This window comes from Saccopteryx bilineata, chromosome 2 (genome assembly GCF_036850765.1).
Source record: "Saccopteryx bilineata isolate mSacBil1 chromosome 2, mSacBil1_pri_phased_curated, whole genome shotgun sequence".
In the NCBI taxonomy this organism is placed as follows: Eukaryota; Metazoa; Chordata; class Mammalia; order Chiroptera; family Emballonuridae; genus Saccopteryx; species Saccopteryx bilineata.
Window position 1 is genome coordinate 174625621 of NC_089491.1, and position 18854 is coordinate 174644474.

Below are 18854 nucleotides of genomic sequence, written 5' to 3' on the forward strand. Positions count from 1 at the left end.
CTTACCTTAATACTATACACATTTACTTTTATGGTTTGATAAAATGCGTTGATATAGGGCAAATCCTATATTTTATTTCATTTATAATAAAAAATATTTTTTTAAAATGCATTTTCCATTGTTTAACCACCTGATTCACCAGTCTTCCTTGAGTTCCAGATGACAAGGAGGGAAAATTAAAATTATCCCCAGGCAAGACAAAGGAACATGGAAAATGAGGGAAAGAAGGGGGGAAACAAAGAGAAATATTCTCAAGATGGTATTTCCCCCCTTATACTTCAAGAAAACTACTCTGTGAATTATGCCACATATCAAATAAGGTAAGACCAGCATCTACCTCCCAGAACCAAAGTGGATTAAAAACTAATTTTATGAACTATCATATGGAAAAACCAACTTTGGACTAAAATAAAAGGACTCTTCAACCAAGGAACGCTGAAGAAGCCACACAGAGACTGGTAGGAAAAGTGGAAATGCGGAAACGCAGAGAGGGCTGCCCAGCTCCTCGGAGCGAACAGCAGCAGGGAGAGACTCGCGTGGCGGGAACTTAGTGTATCCCAAAGTTCTCTTTACCAGACCACAGTCACAGAGCTCCAGGGAAAAGCAACCTGGTCTCAACTTTCCAGGCAGAGGAGAACAGAAGCTCCATATCCACGCATGCTGCAAATGGCTTTTTCCAGTCTACCTGAATCATTACCAGCTAGAAGCAGCGGTCATTGGGACTTGGACATGAGCTGCAAAGTATAGAATGGTGACAACAATTCCAGTGCCACGCGGACTTTTCCTGTGGGGAACTTTCCTAGACTCCTGCTTCCTGTGACAGCTCCTAACAGACTGAACTGTGGTTGGGTTGCATTTTTCAGGGATTTGGCATGGTGATGGGGCCAACTTGGACTTGGTGAACAGGTTAAGGACACTACTCTTTTAGGGATTCTTGCTGTATTGGCCAAGAGTTTGCTTAAAGGCTTTTAATCACTGTAAAAAAAAATAGAGGACTAGATGAAGAAGACGGGGCACATATACACCATGGTATACTATTCAGCTAGGAGAAATGATGACATCGGATCACTTGCAGCGGAATGGTGGAGTCTTGGTAGCATTGTGTGGGGTGAAATGGGCAAATCAGAAAAAAAACAGGAACTGCAGGATTCCATACATTGGTGGGACATAGAAGCAAGACTAAGAGGCATGGACGGGAGTGTGGTGGTTACGGGGGGTGGGGGGAGGGAAGGAGGGAGAAGGGGGGAGGGGTACAGAGAGAACTGGATGGAGGGTGGAGGAGGACGATCTCTCTTCGGGTGATGGGTATGCAACAGAACTAAATGACAGGATAACCTGGAAATGTTTTCTTTGAATGTATGTACCCTGATTTATTGATGTCACCCCATTAAAATAAAAATTTATTAAAAAAAATAAGGTAGATTTTATTTGTTCAGCCACTGTCTAAATCAAAGCTGACTTTGGCTTTCTTTGCTAGCCAGTTTCAAATAGAAGGGACTATAAAAATAAAATGTGAATGGATGGGAAACAGAAAGAAACCTGAATCTATGTGAGTATAACATCCTGTGAAATAAACAAGGACTAAAGTGAATAAAGAACATGGTGAGAGAAAATATAATACATGTATTCTATTTATGGACCCACCTGTCAGAAAATTAAAACTCTGAGCTTAGTGCATCCACTGTGTGCTGGAGTCTTTCTGCCACCTCTACTTATATCACTTGCTGTTTTATATAGATTATAGAGGGGTCAGTTCTTTACTTGATAATTTAAATGACAGGGAAAGGAAAGATACTAGTAGGTATATCATATTAATAAGTATCAGAAAATATGTTAATTGAAAGTTGGTAAGCATTAAAAAGGGAACAGAGCAAAAAAAAGTATCTGTAGTTAATCACACTAAACAGTTTAACCTTTAAAAAGGCGAAAGATTTATATGATCTGAAGAGAAACCAGAGCATAACAGTTTAACCTTTAAATCTAACCATTGTACACTATTTATACTCAACTTACAGTTGTACCTGTTTTCGTAGAAAAGCAAATGTTACACAAGCAGGAAAATCTGTCACGTGGGCAAGTAGGGCTTTAAATCAAGTTATTTACAATAAATTTAATTGTTCATGGTTAAAATAACGTGTTGATAGGATGTGGTGACTGTCAACGACTTGTGTCTAATGCAGAGTGGCCAAAGTTTCAGTACCCAGTAAACAGGAATAGGCAATAATAAAGTCTCTTAATGATCATTTACACAGAAATAGCATCAGTTTTTATGCTGTGAAAATGTGAACATTGTGATTTACTTATCTCCGTTTAACTGACCAATTTATATTGTAATTAGTTGCCGTATGTTTAAAATCAGACGATTTTGCCTGACCTGTGGTGGCGCAGTGGTTAAGGCGTCGACCTGGAAATGCTAAGGTCACTGGTTCAAAACCCTGGGCTTACCTGGTCAGGGCACATATGGGAGTTGATGCTTCCAGCTCCTCCCCCCTGTCTCTCTCTGACTCTCTCTCTCTCCTCTCTAAAATGAATAAATAATAAAAATAAAAAAAATTAAAATCAGACGATTTTTCCTAGTAAAGCAACAACTGAGCAAGTTCTTGGAATCTGCCTCAAGAAGTACAATAAAAAATGTACTGTAAAGTTATTTCTTCCCTTGCTTTTACATTAAGTTTAGGGTTGGAGACAAAGCACTAATTATATAATATATGATAATGACATTTACCATTACCATAGCAAACGAGTGAATAATTCAGTATTCAAGTGGCCCCTACTTATTTGTATTCTAAAATGTTCACAATCTGTTAGCTTCATGAAACCTAACAACCATTGGTTTTAAAACAAACTCTTTTGTATATCCGAAAGTGCAGCTTTTGACTACCCCCCAACCCAAACCTGTAAACTAGTGTATTTTACGTACCAGATACAATAATATAAACTGTATAGCACATCTCTCTACGTGGAGCTCATCCAGATAAGTTGTGGGCATTTCCAAGGAAACTAGTGCTACCTAAAGAATCTTCGGTCAAGCTGTTTCTAAACTACTTGTAGTCTTAGTGTGGTCCTCCGCTACGCAGCGCGCTTCTGAGCTCATTCCACAGCGGGCGCTGATGAGAGGCTGGAGTGTGTTTCGACGTTCTGATGTCGTTGCGTACATTTTAAGTGCTTCCCGCTCTTATCCCTTCGGCTTCAACTTTTAACTGCCATCACGCTCCCCGGTTTGGCTTCCTACTCTGTTTGGTGCCCCCTAGTGCTCATCACCCGCACAATCTTGAGTAGTTCGGAGAGGCAAAAGGTCCAGCATTCAAGAAAAGCATTCCATTACCATGAACTGTATGGATCCAGATTTCCTCTATGTCCAAAGCTATGGTATAAACTACGTGTGTGCTCTCATATACCTGTAGACAAAGAGGGGATGTTATTTTACTAAGTCATCAAGCAAAGGAAAGATGGAAATTAACAGAAGTCAACTCAGATTTCCCAAGTCTGTGGTAAAAAACGCAAAGCTCATCGCCCTTCCCACACCATTCATTTTATTCTCCTAGATTTCAGTAAGGCAGCTCATCTTTGAGAGCCAGAATGTCTGTTTTGGGGCTGGAACTGAGAACGTCCACAACTTATCTTAATTGCTGTGGAAGGGAGGAGGGTAGAAAATAATTCTCTCTGTTTCCTTCTCCAACCCCCTTAATATTAATCTCATGCGCAATTCAAAAAGTTTGTTTTACTCTACCGAAGTAGTCGTTAGCTCTTCTGGCTCTCTGAGCTCAGGCTCTGGTTCTACTGCTTTGCATTTCCCCTCCACCCCCACACCACTACAGTCACTCAACACTACTGCAGCTTTCTCCATTAAAGATGAACAACAGATCATTTGTCTTTGCATGGCAAGTTTAAGAGCTCTCTATAACCTCAGCAGAGCATTGATAGAAATCTCTCCCCTCGTCCTGCCTCCCTTTTCCTTCCTTCCCTTCTTCCATAATTAATCCCTAGATAATGATTTCGCCAGCTAGCGTGATTGAAGGATGGGGTTTAGCGACTCACGGTGACGCTCCCATCAGCCTTCCAGAAGGGGCGGTTTCCAAAAGAAAACTACAATTCCCATGAAGCAGCAAATTAAAGCAGCCGCTTGGCATCACGGGAATCGTAGGCTCCTTCCTCTTGAGCTTCTTTTATTCCTTAAATGAGTCAACTACAAGTCCCAGGAGCCTCGGTACTGACACGCTTGCGCGAGAGCCCTGAGAGTGAGGTGAGGGTGGGGGTGGGAGTGGGGGTGGGGGTGGGGGTGGGGCTGCCCCGGGCGGTGGGGGGCGGGATCCGAGCGGGCTGTGTGGAGCCTCCCGACTCCCGCCGCCATTTAGTGCGGCGAGTTTCTTCGGCGGAGGCAGCTCTTCACACTCGACCAGTCTGCACCCCCGTCTTTGGTGACAGAAGGCGCCTGTTGGGGTGACTACTCTTTTCTTTCCCTGTCCCTCTTCACTCAGTCCTCTCGGTCTCTTCTGCTCTCGGCCCAGAGAAGCAGCGGAGCTCGTGCCCCGCAGTGAGCGGCCCTCCCCTCCCCACCGTTCCCTCCCTCCGTCAGCCCCCGGCACCGACCCGGGAGGAGACGGAGTTTGCCAGGCCCGGGGCGGGCGGGGAGGCCTCGGGGAAGGGGGGGCCCGCTCCTCAGGCACCGAGGCTTCGAGCCTCCACACCGGGGCGATGGACTTGTGAGACTTGTTCCCCTCGCTGGGGGCGCGTTGGAGAGGCGGCGACCGGCCGACTGACTGTCCGGAGCCCCCGGCCGGGCCCTCCCTCGCCTTCCTCGGCCCCTCCCCTCTGGCTCTGGAGCTGCGGCAGCTCGGGAGTCGGTGCTGGTCCCTGCCTCGCGTTCCCGCCGCCCTCCGGGCCTAGGCAGCCCGGCCCGCGGCGGCGGCGGCGGCGGGGGAGGAGGCGAGGAGCCGTCGCCACCGCCGCATCCGCCTCGACTCGGTGCCGACTCCTTGCTCTGCCCTTATGACTGCGGCGCCGTTTCTGCTCCAGCCTCCCCGGCCACCGCTTGCCGCAGGATGGATGCGGATCGCGAGGCGCTAACCCCGGTGGCTCAGCTCTCCGATAGCCCACCGTCGAGCACACCTCGTGAGCCGCAGCAGCTGTCGCAGCCGGGCCCCGCGTCCCGCCTCGCCTCCGGGGTGACTTGTCAGTGCTGAGCGAGGAGCCGTCCGCTTTGACCCGCACCCTCTGGGAGCGGCAGCCGTCGCACCGGGACCTGCCGCCCTTCGAGGCGCCTCGGGCTCGGCCCCTTCGCCCTCTCTTCATTCACAAGTTCGAGCCGGCTCGCCGCGCCCCAGCTGACCGACCATGTCTGGCGGCGCCGCGGAGAAGCAGAGCGGCGCTGCGAGCTCCCTGAGCCTCTCGCCTCCGGCGCCTTCCCCCAAGAATGGCTCCAGCTCCGACTCCTCTGTGGGGGAGAAGCTGGGAACGGGGGCCGACGCTGGGGCCGGCCGAACTGAGGAGTACCGGCGTCGCCGCCACACCATGGACAAGGACAGCCGGGGGGCGGCCGCGACCACCACCACCGAGCACCGCTTCTTCCGTCGCAGCGTCATCTGCGACTCCAACGCCACTGCGTTGGAATTGCCCGGGCTCGCGTTTTCTGCCTCTCAGCCCAGCGTCGCCGCCGTGCTTCCGCAGAGTCTTCCGCCAGAGCCCCAGCGCGAGGAGACCGTCACCGCCACCGCTGCTGCCCAGGTGGCCCTGCAGCCTCCCGTCGCCGCCGCTGCCCCCAGGGGGCCGACCGCCGCGGGCCCTGCGGCCACGACTGCCCCCAGCAGTATCAGCAGAGACCGCCAAGTGTCCCAGCCTGAGCAGGTGGGGAGCAAAGAGGAGCCTCCGTCCTCCAGAAGCGGCAGCGGGGGCGCCAAGGAACCGCAGGAGGAACGGAGCCAGCAACAGGATGATATCGAGGAGCTGGAGACCAAGGCGGTGGGAATGTCCAATGATGGCCGCTTTCTCAAGTTTGACATCGAAATTGGTCGAGGCTCCTTTAAGACGGTCTACAAAGGACTGGACACTGAAACCACAGTGGAGGTCGCCTGGTGTGAACTGCAGGTACAGCCCCGCCTACGTCTTTATTTTACAGTGGTTTGGATCCCAAATGTGGCTCAGTCAAGCCAGTTTATCGAGTTCACCCTTTGCTTTTGATTCTCTGAGTGGGGGGAGGCCATACTTTGGAAAGAGATTAAAATTACATCTGCTGCTAAGGAAGGAGTAGTGAAAATCGTCGATACTAACGCATTGCCTATTTGTTATTGTTATAGTATCTGTTATACTAGTTATTGTTATAGAGCTTAGAATTAGTGGAGAAGGTTTTGAGTTAGGAAAATACAGCCTCAATTCGTACATTTCAGCCCCATCAGAGGCTCTGGATGAGCTGCTGGTGTGTTACCTGCGTGCTTCCTTCCATCCCTGAGATCAAGCTGTTCCTCTTAAATAAGAGCGAGCTTGTTCATGAAAGACCTTCCTTTGGCTGTATCTTGGTGGTTGCACAGGCATTTAATGATTACTACTACAAAAAAGACTTTCTTCTCTGACTAGGTGCCTTGAGACTAATAAGATGCAGTAAGTATTTGATATTGTACCACCTAATGATGCTCAAGCCCCTTGAAATCTAGCAGTGATCTGACATTGTTAATTAAAACTGGTGTGTCTTCAGCCACACCAGTAAGTAATATGAGTACATATTACTTTACAGTGAGTACATATTACTGTACAGTGAGTAATATGAGTCCATGCAAAATTGCATGCTTTAAGAGTTGTAATGTCATTATTGTTTTAATTTTGTTATAAAAGGTTTTTAAGCCAAACTTTCCCAAGAGTCCATAGGAGTCACATTGCTTCATTTTTAACCTCTCGGGGAGGTTTTCATGGTGTAAATAATGGTGTGTCATTTTGGTTGACAAGTACACTCTAGTTTTAAATAGTTGGGTTTGGACTGCTTGTTGCTTGACTGCGAGGAAGTGAGCACAGGTTAATGGAAGAGGAAGAGTTACACTGGATGGAATGAAAAAGTCCCCTACATTATACATGAAGAATGCCATTATCCATATTCTTATTGCTAAGAAAATGGACCAAGCTGAAATAGGATATGAAAGTAACTGAATGATCTGTGAATTTTGTTTTATCCATGTTAATAATAAATTCTTTAAATATCACCTTCCAAGATGATTCTTTAAATATCACCTTCCAAGATGACCAAGGCCATAGCACATGTGAAGGGAAATTCAATATGTGTAAGGAAGTAAACTTAAAACCTGACAAGTTCTTTAGAACATAATTTTTTAGGTTTTACAGTTAATGATACAGAACTTATGAGTCACTGTGTAATAACTACTCGATTTTACAGTAGTTTAGAGATGGAAAGGTGGGAGAACTTTTAAAAAATTAAACTATATTTTTATTCCCATTGGTCAGTCTTACTCAAAAACTTAGGTCTGATTTCTTTTGGTTTACAGGCAAAATTTTGGTTTACAGGCAGACGCCTATTTCTTTTTTGTACCCAAGGTGCCTGTTGCTACTGATCCTGGATTTTATTCTTCTGTTATAGTTTTATCTTTGAATATGTGTTTTTAAACAATTTTTTTCATTAATTGGTTACCTTATTCTCTTAAGATGGATCCAAGTAAATGTTGAGCACATTATAGATTTTGGTGGTTTCAATTATTTAACTTTGAAGACTTCTCTATGTGTAGGTTTTTCTTAGTCATCTGGAATTTTCTGATAGTTTATTAGTTTAGAACTAATGGTGAAGTGGAATAAGTCTTAATTTGTGTAATGTCACAGTAATAAGTTTGAGCATCTCAGTTTTTCTTAGAACTCATGACTTTTTGGATTTTTGTCAAACTAAAGAATGTCAGGATTTGGCTACAGAACCTCTAGCTCATTGAGTGGTACCCTGGTTTAGAAACTTCCAAATGTCATTTGACCTTGTTTTTATAATTTATCATTCTGTTTTTTTAAAAAAAATGTAATTATCCTGGCCCCAGGGTCCTATCAAGCAGTAGGTGGGCAGTGTTTTTTGTTTGTTTTTTGGATTTTGGGGGTTTTTTGGACCAGGATCTTTGCCTATTAACCTATTCAGTAGGTTAGTGTGTAAGTTTTTGGTTTTGGATCCAAATGAAAGGACAAGCAAAGGAGTTACTAAAGTATTGGGAAGAAGGAAAAGCTCTTTTTGCTGGATATGTATTTCTAATATACATATTTTTTCTGTAGGGAGACAGGAGAAATACTGTGTTCAGTTGTTGAATTAAATACTGAGGGTATTAAAACGAAAAGAAATCTTAGGTTATTTTGCCTATTTATTTGATAAATAAAAAACTTGAATATATCTGAGAAATAACCTGCTTAGGTTGGTAAAGAACACAAATAAAACTGGTTAGGACCTAATAATTTGGGAAACGTTAGAGCATTTTGTAGTTTAGTAGCTAATTAGTAAATCTCAAATGAAGCAATTCTGTTTTGGTGTTGAAGTCATATTTCTGAATTCCGATGTGGGTATTGATTCTGTCACTTCAAATGGAGAAAGGCTTTTTAGGATGGAGAATGAGTAAGTATGGTCTGTAAATCAAACTTGTTTCCATCAAGCTTATTTTTAGAGTTAACAGTATGCATAGCTGTCTATTAAAACAAATATCAATAGGTAATGCTTTGATACCACAGAATCTTAAGTGATAACAGGTCTTTTAAGATACAAATTTCTTTACCTGGTTTTATTAGGCAAATGATGAGCCTTGGTAAGAAAATTTTATGCTGGACTTTGCAGTTTACATTGCTATTTTAGGAAGGGATTTGTTTTTAAGAAACAATATAATTGGCTTTAAAAAAACTTATTGATAGATAGTTTTAGGATAGACAATGGTCCTAATCAGTAGGTCCTTATCTACTTCAAGCACTTTCCTTACACTTGATAAATTCACTTTATGTATTGATAAGATTGTCTCCAGATCCACCTGAAAGGGGAGACCAAATCATAATTTTTTTTTTTTTTTTTTTTTACAGGGACTAGAGAGAGAGTCAGAGAGAGGGATAGATAGGGACAGACAGACTGGAATGGAGAGAGATGAGAAGCATCAATCATCAGTTTTTCGTTGCGACATCTTAGTTGTTCATTGATTGCTTTCTCATATGTGCCTTGACCGCGGGCCTTCAGCAGACCAAGTAACCCCTTGCTGGAGCCAGCGACCTTGGGTCCAAGCTGGTGAGCTTTTTGCTGAAGCCAGATGAGCCTGCACTCAAGCTGGAGACCTCAGGGTCTCGAACCTGGGTCCTTCCGCATCCCAGTCCGACGCTCTATCCATTGCGCCACTGCCTGGTCAGGCTTAGGGGTTTTTGTTGTTTTTTTTTCAAATCATAAATTTTTTTAAGCTCCAGTAAATATACTTAGTGTTTGCTTTAGTCTGGCTTTTAGTAAGTTAAGGATATTATCTTGAGTATATAATATTAATTTTTTTTAATTTTTATTTATTGATTTTAGTGAGAGAAAAAGGGAAAGAGAGAGAAAGAGAGAGAAAACATTCAATCTGTTCCTGAATGTGCCCTGACCAGGAATCGAACCCACAACCTCTTTGCTTCAGGATGATGCTCTAACGGTTAGAGTCTAATCAACTGAGCTATCCGGCCAGGGCTGATATTAATATTTTATAAAAAGTTTAGCAGTTCTTCAGATATAAGATGTGATTGTATGATTAAGAAACTATAACTTATTTTTTTTGCTACAGTTCTTAAAATAACTGACAAGCGAATCTATTTGCGTATTGAGGGTTGTTTTTACCTTTACTTTTTGAATTTGTGCCATATTCCTTACTTTTGAGGATGAGAAGTTGCCATCCCAGGAACTAGATTTCAGGGAATAGTCTTTTGGAGTTCTTGTTTGTTGGTTGGTTAGTTGGTTTTTTAAATAATTTTTATTTGTTGATTTTAGCGAGAGAGGAGAAACGTGGGGAGAGGGAGAGAAAGAGAGAGACAGAGACAGGAACATCAATCTCTTCCTGTATGTGCCCAGATCAGGGATCTAAATGGCAACCTTTGCACTTGGAACCATGCTCTAACCAACTGAGCTCTCTGGCCGGTGCTGTTGGTTTGTTTTTCATTCTCACAGTCCTTGTTGAGTACTGTATGGGCAAAATTGAGATAACTCAAGGGTAGCTTCTATACATACTAAAGAATGATTGATGACTTACTTGCAATAATCTGTTGTCCTTTCTGAGCAGAGTAGGAATTGAGAATTACATTTAGGTTAATTTTTAGTGATATAGTTTTAAGGGTTTATTAATATGCTTTCCTTTTATTTACTTTTTTTTTATTTTTTTTTTACTTTTAGTATCACAGTTTCTAGTGTAAGAACTTGGAAAAAAGGTGGTTTGTTTTGTTTCTTGGTAAAATAAATTGGAAATCTGTTGTTGCCTGGTAACAGTTTGTTTCTTGACATTCAGATTTTAGTGCAAGATTCTGGTGATTTGAAAATCACACCAGTTAAACACTAGCAAAACATTCAACTAAAACTGGGTCCTTATTTGAGAAATCATCCTACCCTGTTATTTGGGTTTTCTGGTAGGTTTAAGTTTTTTAGATAAAGCTGTAAAGGCAGTGAGAGTAGTTAAGCTCAAATTATAATTTCTGAGCATGTTAACAATAATTCCAATTACTAGGTTTTGCTGTACCAGTTCTTTATATTTATATACTTTTAGCATCTTGTATTTTATTTGGGTTTTTCTTTTTTAAACGTAGGACCAATCTAGTCTGCAAGAATAGATAAGACTTAGCATGATGTGAATTTATATTTGAAGAGGGCAAAATTTTTCTGCAGTATAACATAGAAATTAAGAACTAAACTGCCTGGTTCAGCTAATGATTGTGTCATTGTGGGCAAGTTCTGTGCTAGTTTAACTGTAAATAGGATGTAGTAAGTACCTATTTTGTAGAGTTGTGATAGTTAAATGAACACACACACACATATATATAAAACATTTAGGACAGGGTTTGACACATAAATATTAACTATGATGACACAGTATCTCTTAGGCTGCCTTTTTGAGTTATCTATGAAGATTTTTGTTTGTTTACATTCATGCTTGAAAAATCATGTAGCAAAACTCGTACTGTTGCTATCATTCTTATAGAAGGAAGTTTGGAGTTGAACATAATGTCATCAGTGCTTTCAAATTATTTAACTTGACCTGTTTTCTGCCTAACTATAATTTCAGAATCTGTCACTTTCCCAGATGCCAGCCTTTCTGAATTACTGGTTCCTAGAATTTGTTAAAAATTTTCACCTTTTGGGATCATTCTTGTATTCTTCAAATTGATTTGAAGTCATTTGCCATTTTTGTGTACTCTACTAGTTTTTGAGCTCTTTGAAGATATATGTAGTTGTTCAATATACATACTATAATAAATACTAATTTTTTCTGTTACCAAGATAGAAATAGTTATAAATCTCAGGGTTATTTCAACCATATTCCTTCCCTTTCTTTGGTGCACAGCAGATTCTCTAATCTTGTATTGGGAGAGTTCAATGAGGTATAATACACTACTGTGTACTGGAAAGGAGCACCAAGGAAGAATACTTGGGTTCTAGGTTATCCCATTACCCAACCCTGAGTGAGGAACTTAATCTGTAATTGCTGAGTTATTAGTAATATGTTTTACCAATTTAACAGTATTTTTGAGGATCAATGAAAATCCTATATGAACGTACTTTTGAAAATGGTCAAGTGTTACATACAATAGAGGAAAAGAATGATGGTGCTTTAAAATAATCCATTTTGAAGGCTGTAACTTATCACGTTACAAACTGAATACTGAAAATGTCTTAATTAAAGTTGGGTTTGAGGAGATTTCTGCTTTGTCAACAGAGGAATTTTATCAAATCTTTTTTTTCCTTCTTTTCCATGTGAGAGGAGGGGAAATAGACTCCTGTATGTGCCCCAACCAGGATCCACCCGGCAGCCCTTGTCTGGGACCAATGCTCTGCCCATCTGGGGCCATGCTTGCAACTGAACTATTTTTAGCACCTGAGGTAGAAGTTCCAGGAGCCATCCTTAGCACCTGGGCAAATGTGCCAAACCAGTTGAGCCATGGCTGCAGGAGGGAGGAAGGGGAGGGGGAGAGAGAGAGAGAGAAGTGAGAAGTGGAAGGGGTGAAGCAGATGGTTGCTTCTCATGTGTGCCCTGACTGAGGATTGAACTTTAGATGTCTGCACATGGGGCCATCTCTCTATCCACTGAGCCAACTGGCCAGGGCCTGATTTTTAAACAGTTTGTTCTCCTATCATTTCTGGCATGTGTGCAACATTTGCATATCACTATGAGTAGAGCATCTTTCTGAAATGACCATCCTTGTTTGTCACTCAAAACAGATTTCTTATAATTCCATTACAAGAAAAGGTTCTGAATTTATTTTTTAATGTTTATTTTATTGATTTTAGAGAAAGGGAGGGAGAGAGACCGGAACATAAATCTGTTCCTGTATGTGTCCTGACGGTGAATTGAACGGCAACCTCTGAGCTTTGGGACAGCTATCTGGCCAGGCCTAGGTTCTGAATTATTAATACTGTTTCTAGAATATGGTCAAAATGGACTTTCCAGGACAAGAAGTCTAAATACTACTTATACTTCAGGTATTGTCTCTTTGCAGTGTTCCTACTGTTAATTAATTTGGAAAGGTATTAATAATTACTAATACCTAATAAAAGCACTTTTTTCAGCATATTATTTGTAATTCTTATAACAATGTAAGGCATATATTTTCTCAGTTTCATATTTGAGGAATCTAACTCAGGCTTAAAAATTTGTGTTTTAAGATCACATGACAGGCCCTGGCCGGTTGGTTCAGCGGTAGAGCGTCGCCCAGCATGTGGAAGTCCTGGGTTCAGTTCCCGGTCAGGACACACAGGAGAAACGCCCATCTGCTTCTCTACCTTTTCCCCTTCTCCATTCTCTCTCTTATCTCTCTTCCACTTCCACAGCCAAGGCTCCACTGGAGCAAAGTTGGCCCGGGCGCTGGGGATGGCTCCACGGCCTCCGCTAGGCGCTCGAATGGCTCTGGCCTCAACAGAGCAATGCCCCAGATGGACAGAACATCGCCCCCTAGTGGGCATGCTGGGTGGATCCCGGTCAGGTGCATGCGGAAGTCTGTCTGGCTGCCTTCCCGGCTTCTAACTTTGGAAAAAGAAAAAAAAAAGATAAAAAGATCACATGGCATATCTGAGTACCTGTTCTTTCCACTGCAGAAGATTTTAGTTAAACCAGGAAGAAGAGTTTGAATTCTAGTGGAATTCTAAGTCCTTTTGCTTTTGTAGCAATTATAATTTGTCATCAAGCATTTTATACCTTTTATACTTGGACTTCATGAAATATGTCTGCACTTAAATGGCCTTTTAAGCCAGTGTACATATGTAGGGTCTATAGGAAGAGAGATAGCAGGGTTGTTTTGTTTTTTTATTTAAATCTTGGTATATTTAGAGTTTTTTTAGATGCTATTTACATTGCTTATCATAGAGAATGTTCTGTTTAGACTTAAGTACTTGCCTGACTGGGTGGTGGCGCAGTGGATAGAGTGTTGGACTGGGATGCAGAAAACCCAGGTTCGAGACCCCGAGGTCACCAGCTTGAGTGAAGGCTCATCTGGTTTGAGCAAAAAGCTCACCAGCTTGAGCCCAAGCTCGCTGGCTCAAGCAAGGGGTTACTCAGTCTGCTGAAGGCCCGCGGTTAAGGCACATATGAGAGAGCAATCAATGAACAATTATGGTGTTGCAACGTGCAATGAAAAACTAATGATTGATGCTTCTCATCCCTCCCTCGGTAAAAAAAATTTATAAATAAAATAAAATAAGCCTCACCTGTGGTGGCGCAGTGGATAAAGCGTCGACCTGGAAATGCTGAGGTCGCCAGTTCAAAACCCTGGGCTTGCCTGGTCAAGGCACATATGGGAGTTAATGCTTCCAGCTCCTCCCCCCTTCTCTCTTTCTCTTGTCTCTCTCTCCTTTCTTTCCCTCTCTCTCCTCTCTAAAAATGAATAAATAAAATAAAATGAATAAAAAAAATAATAGACTTAAGTACTTAAGGAGAAAGAATATTTTATTCTAGCTGTCTATTATATATCAAATTTCCATCTAATAGAGAAATTGAATGACTATAAGTGTAAGTAGGAGTTTTGTCCTGGACTTTAGGTGACATCTAATGTATAAAAATTAATTGGGTTTCTAAATTCCTAAAATTGTTAGGTACCAATGCTGTCTTTTTACTCACCGGGAAAGCAGAATTAAGGGTATTAGAGTACCCGTGAATAAATTGATAGGTTGTTACTGTATAATTTCCACAGGATTTAGTTTTAATTACTTTGGAGATTGGGGTTATAGTTTGTTAGCTTAGTTCTTGATACTGACAGTAATTGACTTTTTTCCCTTGATTTTTAAAAATCTTGTTACATCATTTTTCCTTCTCTTTACTTTGACATATATATATATATATATATGTAAATACTATTGAGAAGGATTTTGCTGTCTTGTATGTATGAGCTCCAAATAGAAATCTCATTTAAATTTCATAATTATGTTTTGAAATCCTCCGAAATGTCTAATTTAATTCAGGATTGTTATGGAAATAAGATATTACCTAACCTCCAGTAAGATTTCCAGATAAATGAAGTTTTCTTCTGGAAGTCGCAAGACTTGGTATTAACAATTTGGTAAAACTGAAAATGTATCCATTGATATTTTTTGCTTCTGTACCCAATGGCAAAGACTAATACTAATAAACATCCTGGATGTTCTTTAGACTAAAATGGTTCTTTGAAGTCAGACAGTCCTATACCCTGTTAAGCACAAGGGGTAATCCATACTTAGGCACACAAAATTTCACCTCAAAATGTGGGAAGTTTTTCAAAATATTCCCTTAGTAGTTAAATAGTTTCAGTATAGGGGCTTATCACCGGAATTGGAACTTTAAGTGTATATCTATCCCTGCAACCAGGGAGTGGAAGAGGAGCTGGAGATTGATTGAGTCAACTACTGATTTCTAGAGATTTATTCAGTTCTGCCTATGTGATGAAATCTCCATAGATTACCCTAAACCAGAGGTTTTCATCTGCCGGTCCACTAGAAATTTCGTGTTGGTGAGCGAAGGAGTTTAGGTGATCTACTCTTTCATGGACCATCATAAAATTTCTGATGGACTGGCATCATAAACCCACGGTTGAAAACCACTGCCCTAAACAACGGAGCTCAGAGAGCTTCTGGGTTGATGAACACATCAAAGTGCTGAGAGGCAATGCACCTGAGAGGGCATGGAAGCTCTGTGGCCCTCCTCACATACTTTGCCCTATGCATCTTTTCCATTTTGCTGTTCCTGAGTTCTGTGGGTCAGTCTACAGTCTACAAATTATCAAACCTAAAGGGGGAGGGTTATGAGAACCCCTGATTTATAGCCTATCAATTAGAGGTATAGGTGTCAATGCCACTGGCACATAGAAGTCAGGTCAGTTTTGGGATGAGTCTTTGTGCTAACTCCAAGGTAGTGAGTGTCAGAAATGAATTAAATTACAGAACACCCAGCTGGTGTACAGAGAATTGAAAACGTTGAAAAACAAAATTTATGAAAAATTTGTTGTCAAAACTGTTGATAGTAGAAACAGTTTAGAATAGCCAATTCTAAGCTTCTACAGTGTGTCCGTAAAGTCATGGTGCACTTTTGACCGGTCACAGGAAAGCAACAAAAGACGATAGAAGTGTGAGATCTGCACCAAATAAAAGGAAAACCCTCCCAGTTTCTGTAGGATGATGTGGCAGCATGTGCACATGCGCAGATAATGATGTAACACCATGTATACAGCGGAGCAGCCCATGGCCATGCCAGTTGAGATGGACGATACAGAGGAAAGTTCAGTGTGTTCTGTGGCTCATTAAATTAGAATCTGTGACCAAAGTGCAACGTGAATATCGGCACGTTTATAACGAAGCGCCACCACATAGGAATAACATTACTCAGTGGGATAAGCAGTTGAAGGAAACCGGCAGTTTGGTGGAAAAAACCCGTTCTGGTAGGCCATCAGTCAGGGACGAGTCTGTAGAGGCTATAGGGGATAGTACCTAAGGAGTCCTAAAAAATCTGTGTGTGAGCCCACATCGAACTGCACTGAATAGGTATGAAACTAGAAGAGTTTTCCTTTTAGATTTCACATTTCTATCGTCTTTTGTTGCTTTCCTGTGACCGATCAAAAGTACACCATGACTTTACGGACACACTGTATTTACAGGCAGTCCAAGAGTTACTAACGAGATAGGTTCTGTAGGTTTGTTCTTAAGTTGAATCTGTATGTAAGTTGGAACAGGTACATTTACCTATTAAATGCAGCTTAGACAGATGTTTGTCTTAACATAGTATTTATTTTTACCTTTTTATGCATATAAATATTAATACTTAAACCTTCTCAAATACAGCCTTAAACAGCCTGGTCTGTGGTGGCACAGTGGATAGGGCACCAGCCTGGAACACTGAGGTTGCTGGTTCGAAACCTAGGGCTTGTCTGGTCAAAGCACTTATGACAAGCAATGAACAGCTAGAGTGAAGCAACTACTTCTGTCCCCTGCCCCCCTTTTATGATCAATAAATAAAATCTTTTGAAAATAATAAGAAAAATGCAACCTTAAACAATCTTGGATGATGCAGAAAATGATGTACATGTTAGAGAGAATGAGTCTAATGTTAGGGTTTGATTCTGCTGCTGGAGTCAGTTTCTAGAAGCTATCATCTGCTGTTCTAGTTTCTTAAGGTCTTCATTGGTTAGGACTCAGTGGTAGTTAACCTGGTCCCTACCACCCACTAGTGGGCATTCCAGCTTTCATGGTGGCCAGTAGCAGAGCAACCAAAGTATAAATAAAAAGATAGATTTAACTATAGTAAGTTGTTTTATAAAGATTTATTCTGCCCTGCCCAGTTGGCTCAATGGTAGAGCATCGGCCTGGCGTGCAGAAGTCCCGGGTTCGAATCCCGGCCAGGGCACACAGGAGAGGCGCCCATCTGCCTCTCCACCCCTCCCCCTCTCCTTCTCTCTGTCTCTCTCTTCCCCTCCCACAGCCAAGGCTCCATTGCAGCAAAGATGGCCCGGGCGCTGGGGATGGCTCCTTGGCCTCTGGCCCAGGCACTAGAGTGGCTCTGGTCTCAATGGAGCGACGCCCCGGAGGGGCAAAGCGTCGCCCCCTGGTGGGCGTGCCGGGTGGATCCCGGTCAGGCGCATGCGGGAGTCTGTCTGACTGTCTCTCCCCGTTTCCAGCTTCAGAAAAATACAAAAATACAAAAAAAAAAAAAGATTTATTCTGCCAAACTTAGCAAAAATCCAACATAAAGTACTTGGTAAGTAATTATTATTATATGCTTTAACTTGCTGTAACTCTGCTTTATACATTTTATAAAGTAAAGTTACTTCCCTACTTTATAAATCACCATTACTGTGGAACTGGTGGGCAGTTAGAAAATTTTACTACTAACAGATACAAAAGTGGGCGGTAGGTATAAAAAGGTTGACTACCCCTGGCTTAGGTCTTTGTCATTGGAGTTAAGTAACTCTATGATAACATTTTTACTGATGCCCAACTGCAGTTGATTACCAATAGCCCTTATGGCAGGGGTCAGGAACCTTTTTGGGTGAGAGAGCCATGAACGCCACATATTTTAAAAGTAATTCCGTGAGAGCCATACAACGACCCATGTACATTAAGCATTATCCAATAAAAATTTGGTGTTGTCCCGGAGGACAGCTGTGATTGGCTCCAGCCACCCGCAACCGTGAACATGAGTGGTAGGAAATAAATGGATTGTAATACATGAGAAAGTTTTATATTTTTAACATTATTATTTTTTATTAAAAATTTGCAAGCCAGATGCAGGCATCAAAAGAGCCACATCTGGCTCACGAACCATAGGTTCCCGACCCCTGCCTTAATGCGCTCCATTCTTAAGTAAGGAGTTGTATGTAAGTCAGATGTTTGTGACTAAGGGACTTACTGTACTGTCTTTACTTTTTCTTTTTCTTTCTTCTGCTGCTTTTGGGGATATGATGCAGCTTTTTAGCTTTGGGGAAAAGAGATGATATAAACTGCCCTGGATTTACTTTGTCATTATAGGGAAAGATTGGGGCAACCCAGGAGATTTTTTTCCTTTCCACCCACATTTGAAATAATTTTTTATAAATACAGATAACTTCTATGAGTCTTAATATCATATTCAATATATATTTTCTAAAGTTTTCCAGATGAAAATTTAGCATTCATATTGAGATATGCTATATGTAAAATACACACTGGATTTTTAAGAGTTAGTGTAAAAGTTAAAATATTCTATTTAAGAAACTAGTTACATGTTGAAAAGATAATGTTTGGGTAAATAAGTATATTATTAATTTCATCTGTTTCTTTTTTTAATGTTGACTACTTGAAAATTTTAAATCCCTTGTATAGCTCACATATTTCTGATGGCCACCTCTGACCTAGATTATTTTGTTAAAATGCTGTATGTAATAAAAGAGCCGATGCTGCAATAAATTAAATTTACTACTTTAAAAAATATCTTAGTAACTTTCTTTTTGTGGTTTCTTATATTAGCACTCTTTACAAACTATAATTGTTTTGCTGTTGCTGAACACAGGAATAATGAGTTTTTAAAGTATTTTTCTATTTGGTGCTTTTAATACTTATGAAAATTGGCATTTAGTCCTTTAAAATTTTATCTTGTTATTTGCCAGCATGTCTATTAGAAATGGTATTTCTTTCTCTCTCTCTCTCTCTCTCTCTCTCTCATTTTCCTTGTTTAATTGAGAGGAGGGGAGAT

General features: G+C 41.4%; 1 protein-coding gene and 1 long non-coding RNA gene across 11 annotated transcripts in view; one reads left to right on the plus strand and one right to left on the minus strand.

Moving 5' to 3' along the window:
• Nucleotides 1-4072, minus strand: part of LOC136325015 (uncharacterized) — a 34529-nt gene extending 30457 nt beyond the window's left edge. Inside the window, exons 1-3 of one of the 2 annotated variants that reach the window (XR_010729183.1) lie at nt 4039-4072; nt 2921-3398; nt 2446-2521 (exon numbers count right to left, since the gene is read on the minus strand). This is a non-coding gene — a long non-coding RNA (uncharacterized lncRNA). The remainder of the gene's footprint in view (nt 1-2445; nt 2522-2920; nt 3399-4038) is intronic. The other variant, XR_010729184.1, reaches the window with a different exon arrangement.
• A 1258-nt stretch (nt 4073-5330) lies between these two features.
• The window catches only part of WNK1 (WNK lysine deficient protein kinase 1), a 197307-nt gene continuing 183783 nt past the window's right edge, over nt 5331-18854 (plus strand). For all 9 annotated transcript variants that reach the window (XM_066258668.1, XM_066258659.1, XM_066258660.1 and 6 more), the window contains exon 1: nt 5331-6084. In XM_066258668.1, coding sequence (XP_066114765.1) covers nt 5335-6084 — 750 coding nt within the window. In that variant the 5' untranslated portion in view covers nt 5331-5334. The remainder of the gene's footprint in view (nt 6085-18854) is intronic.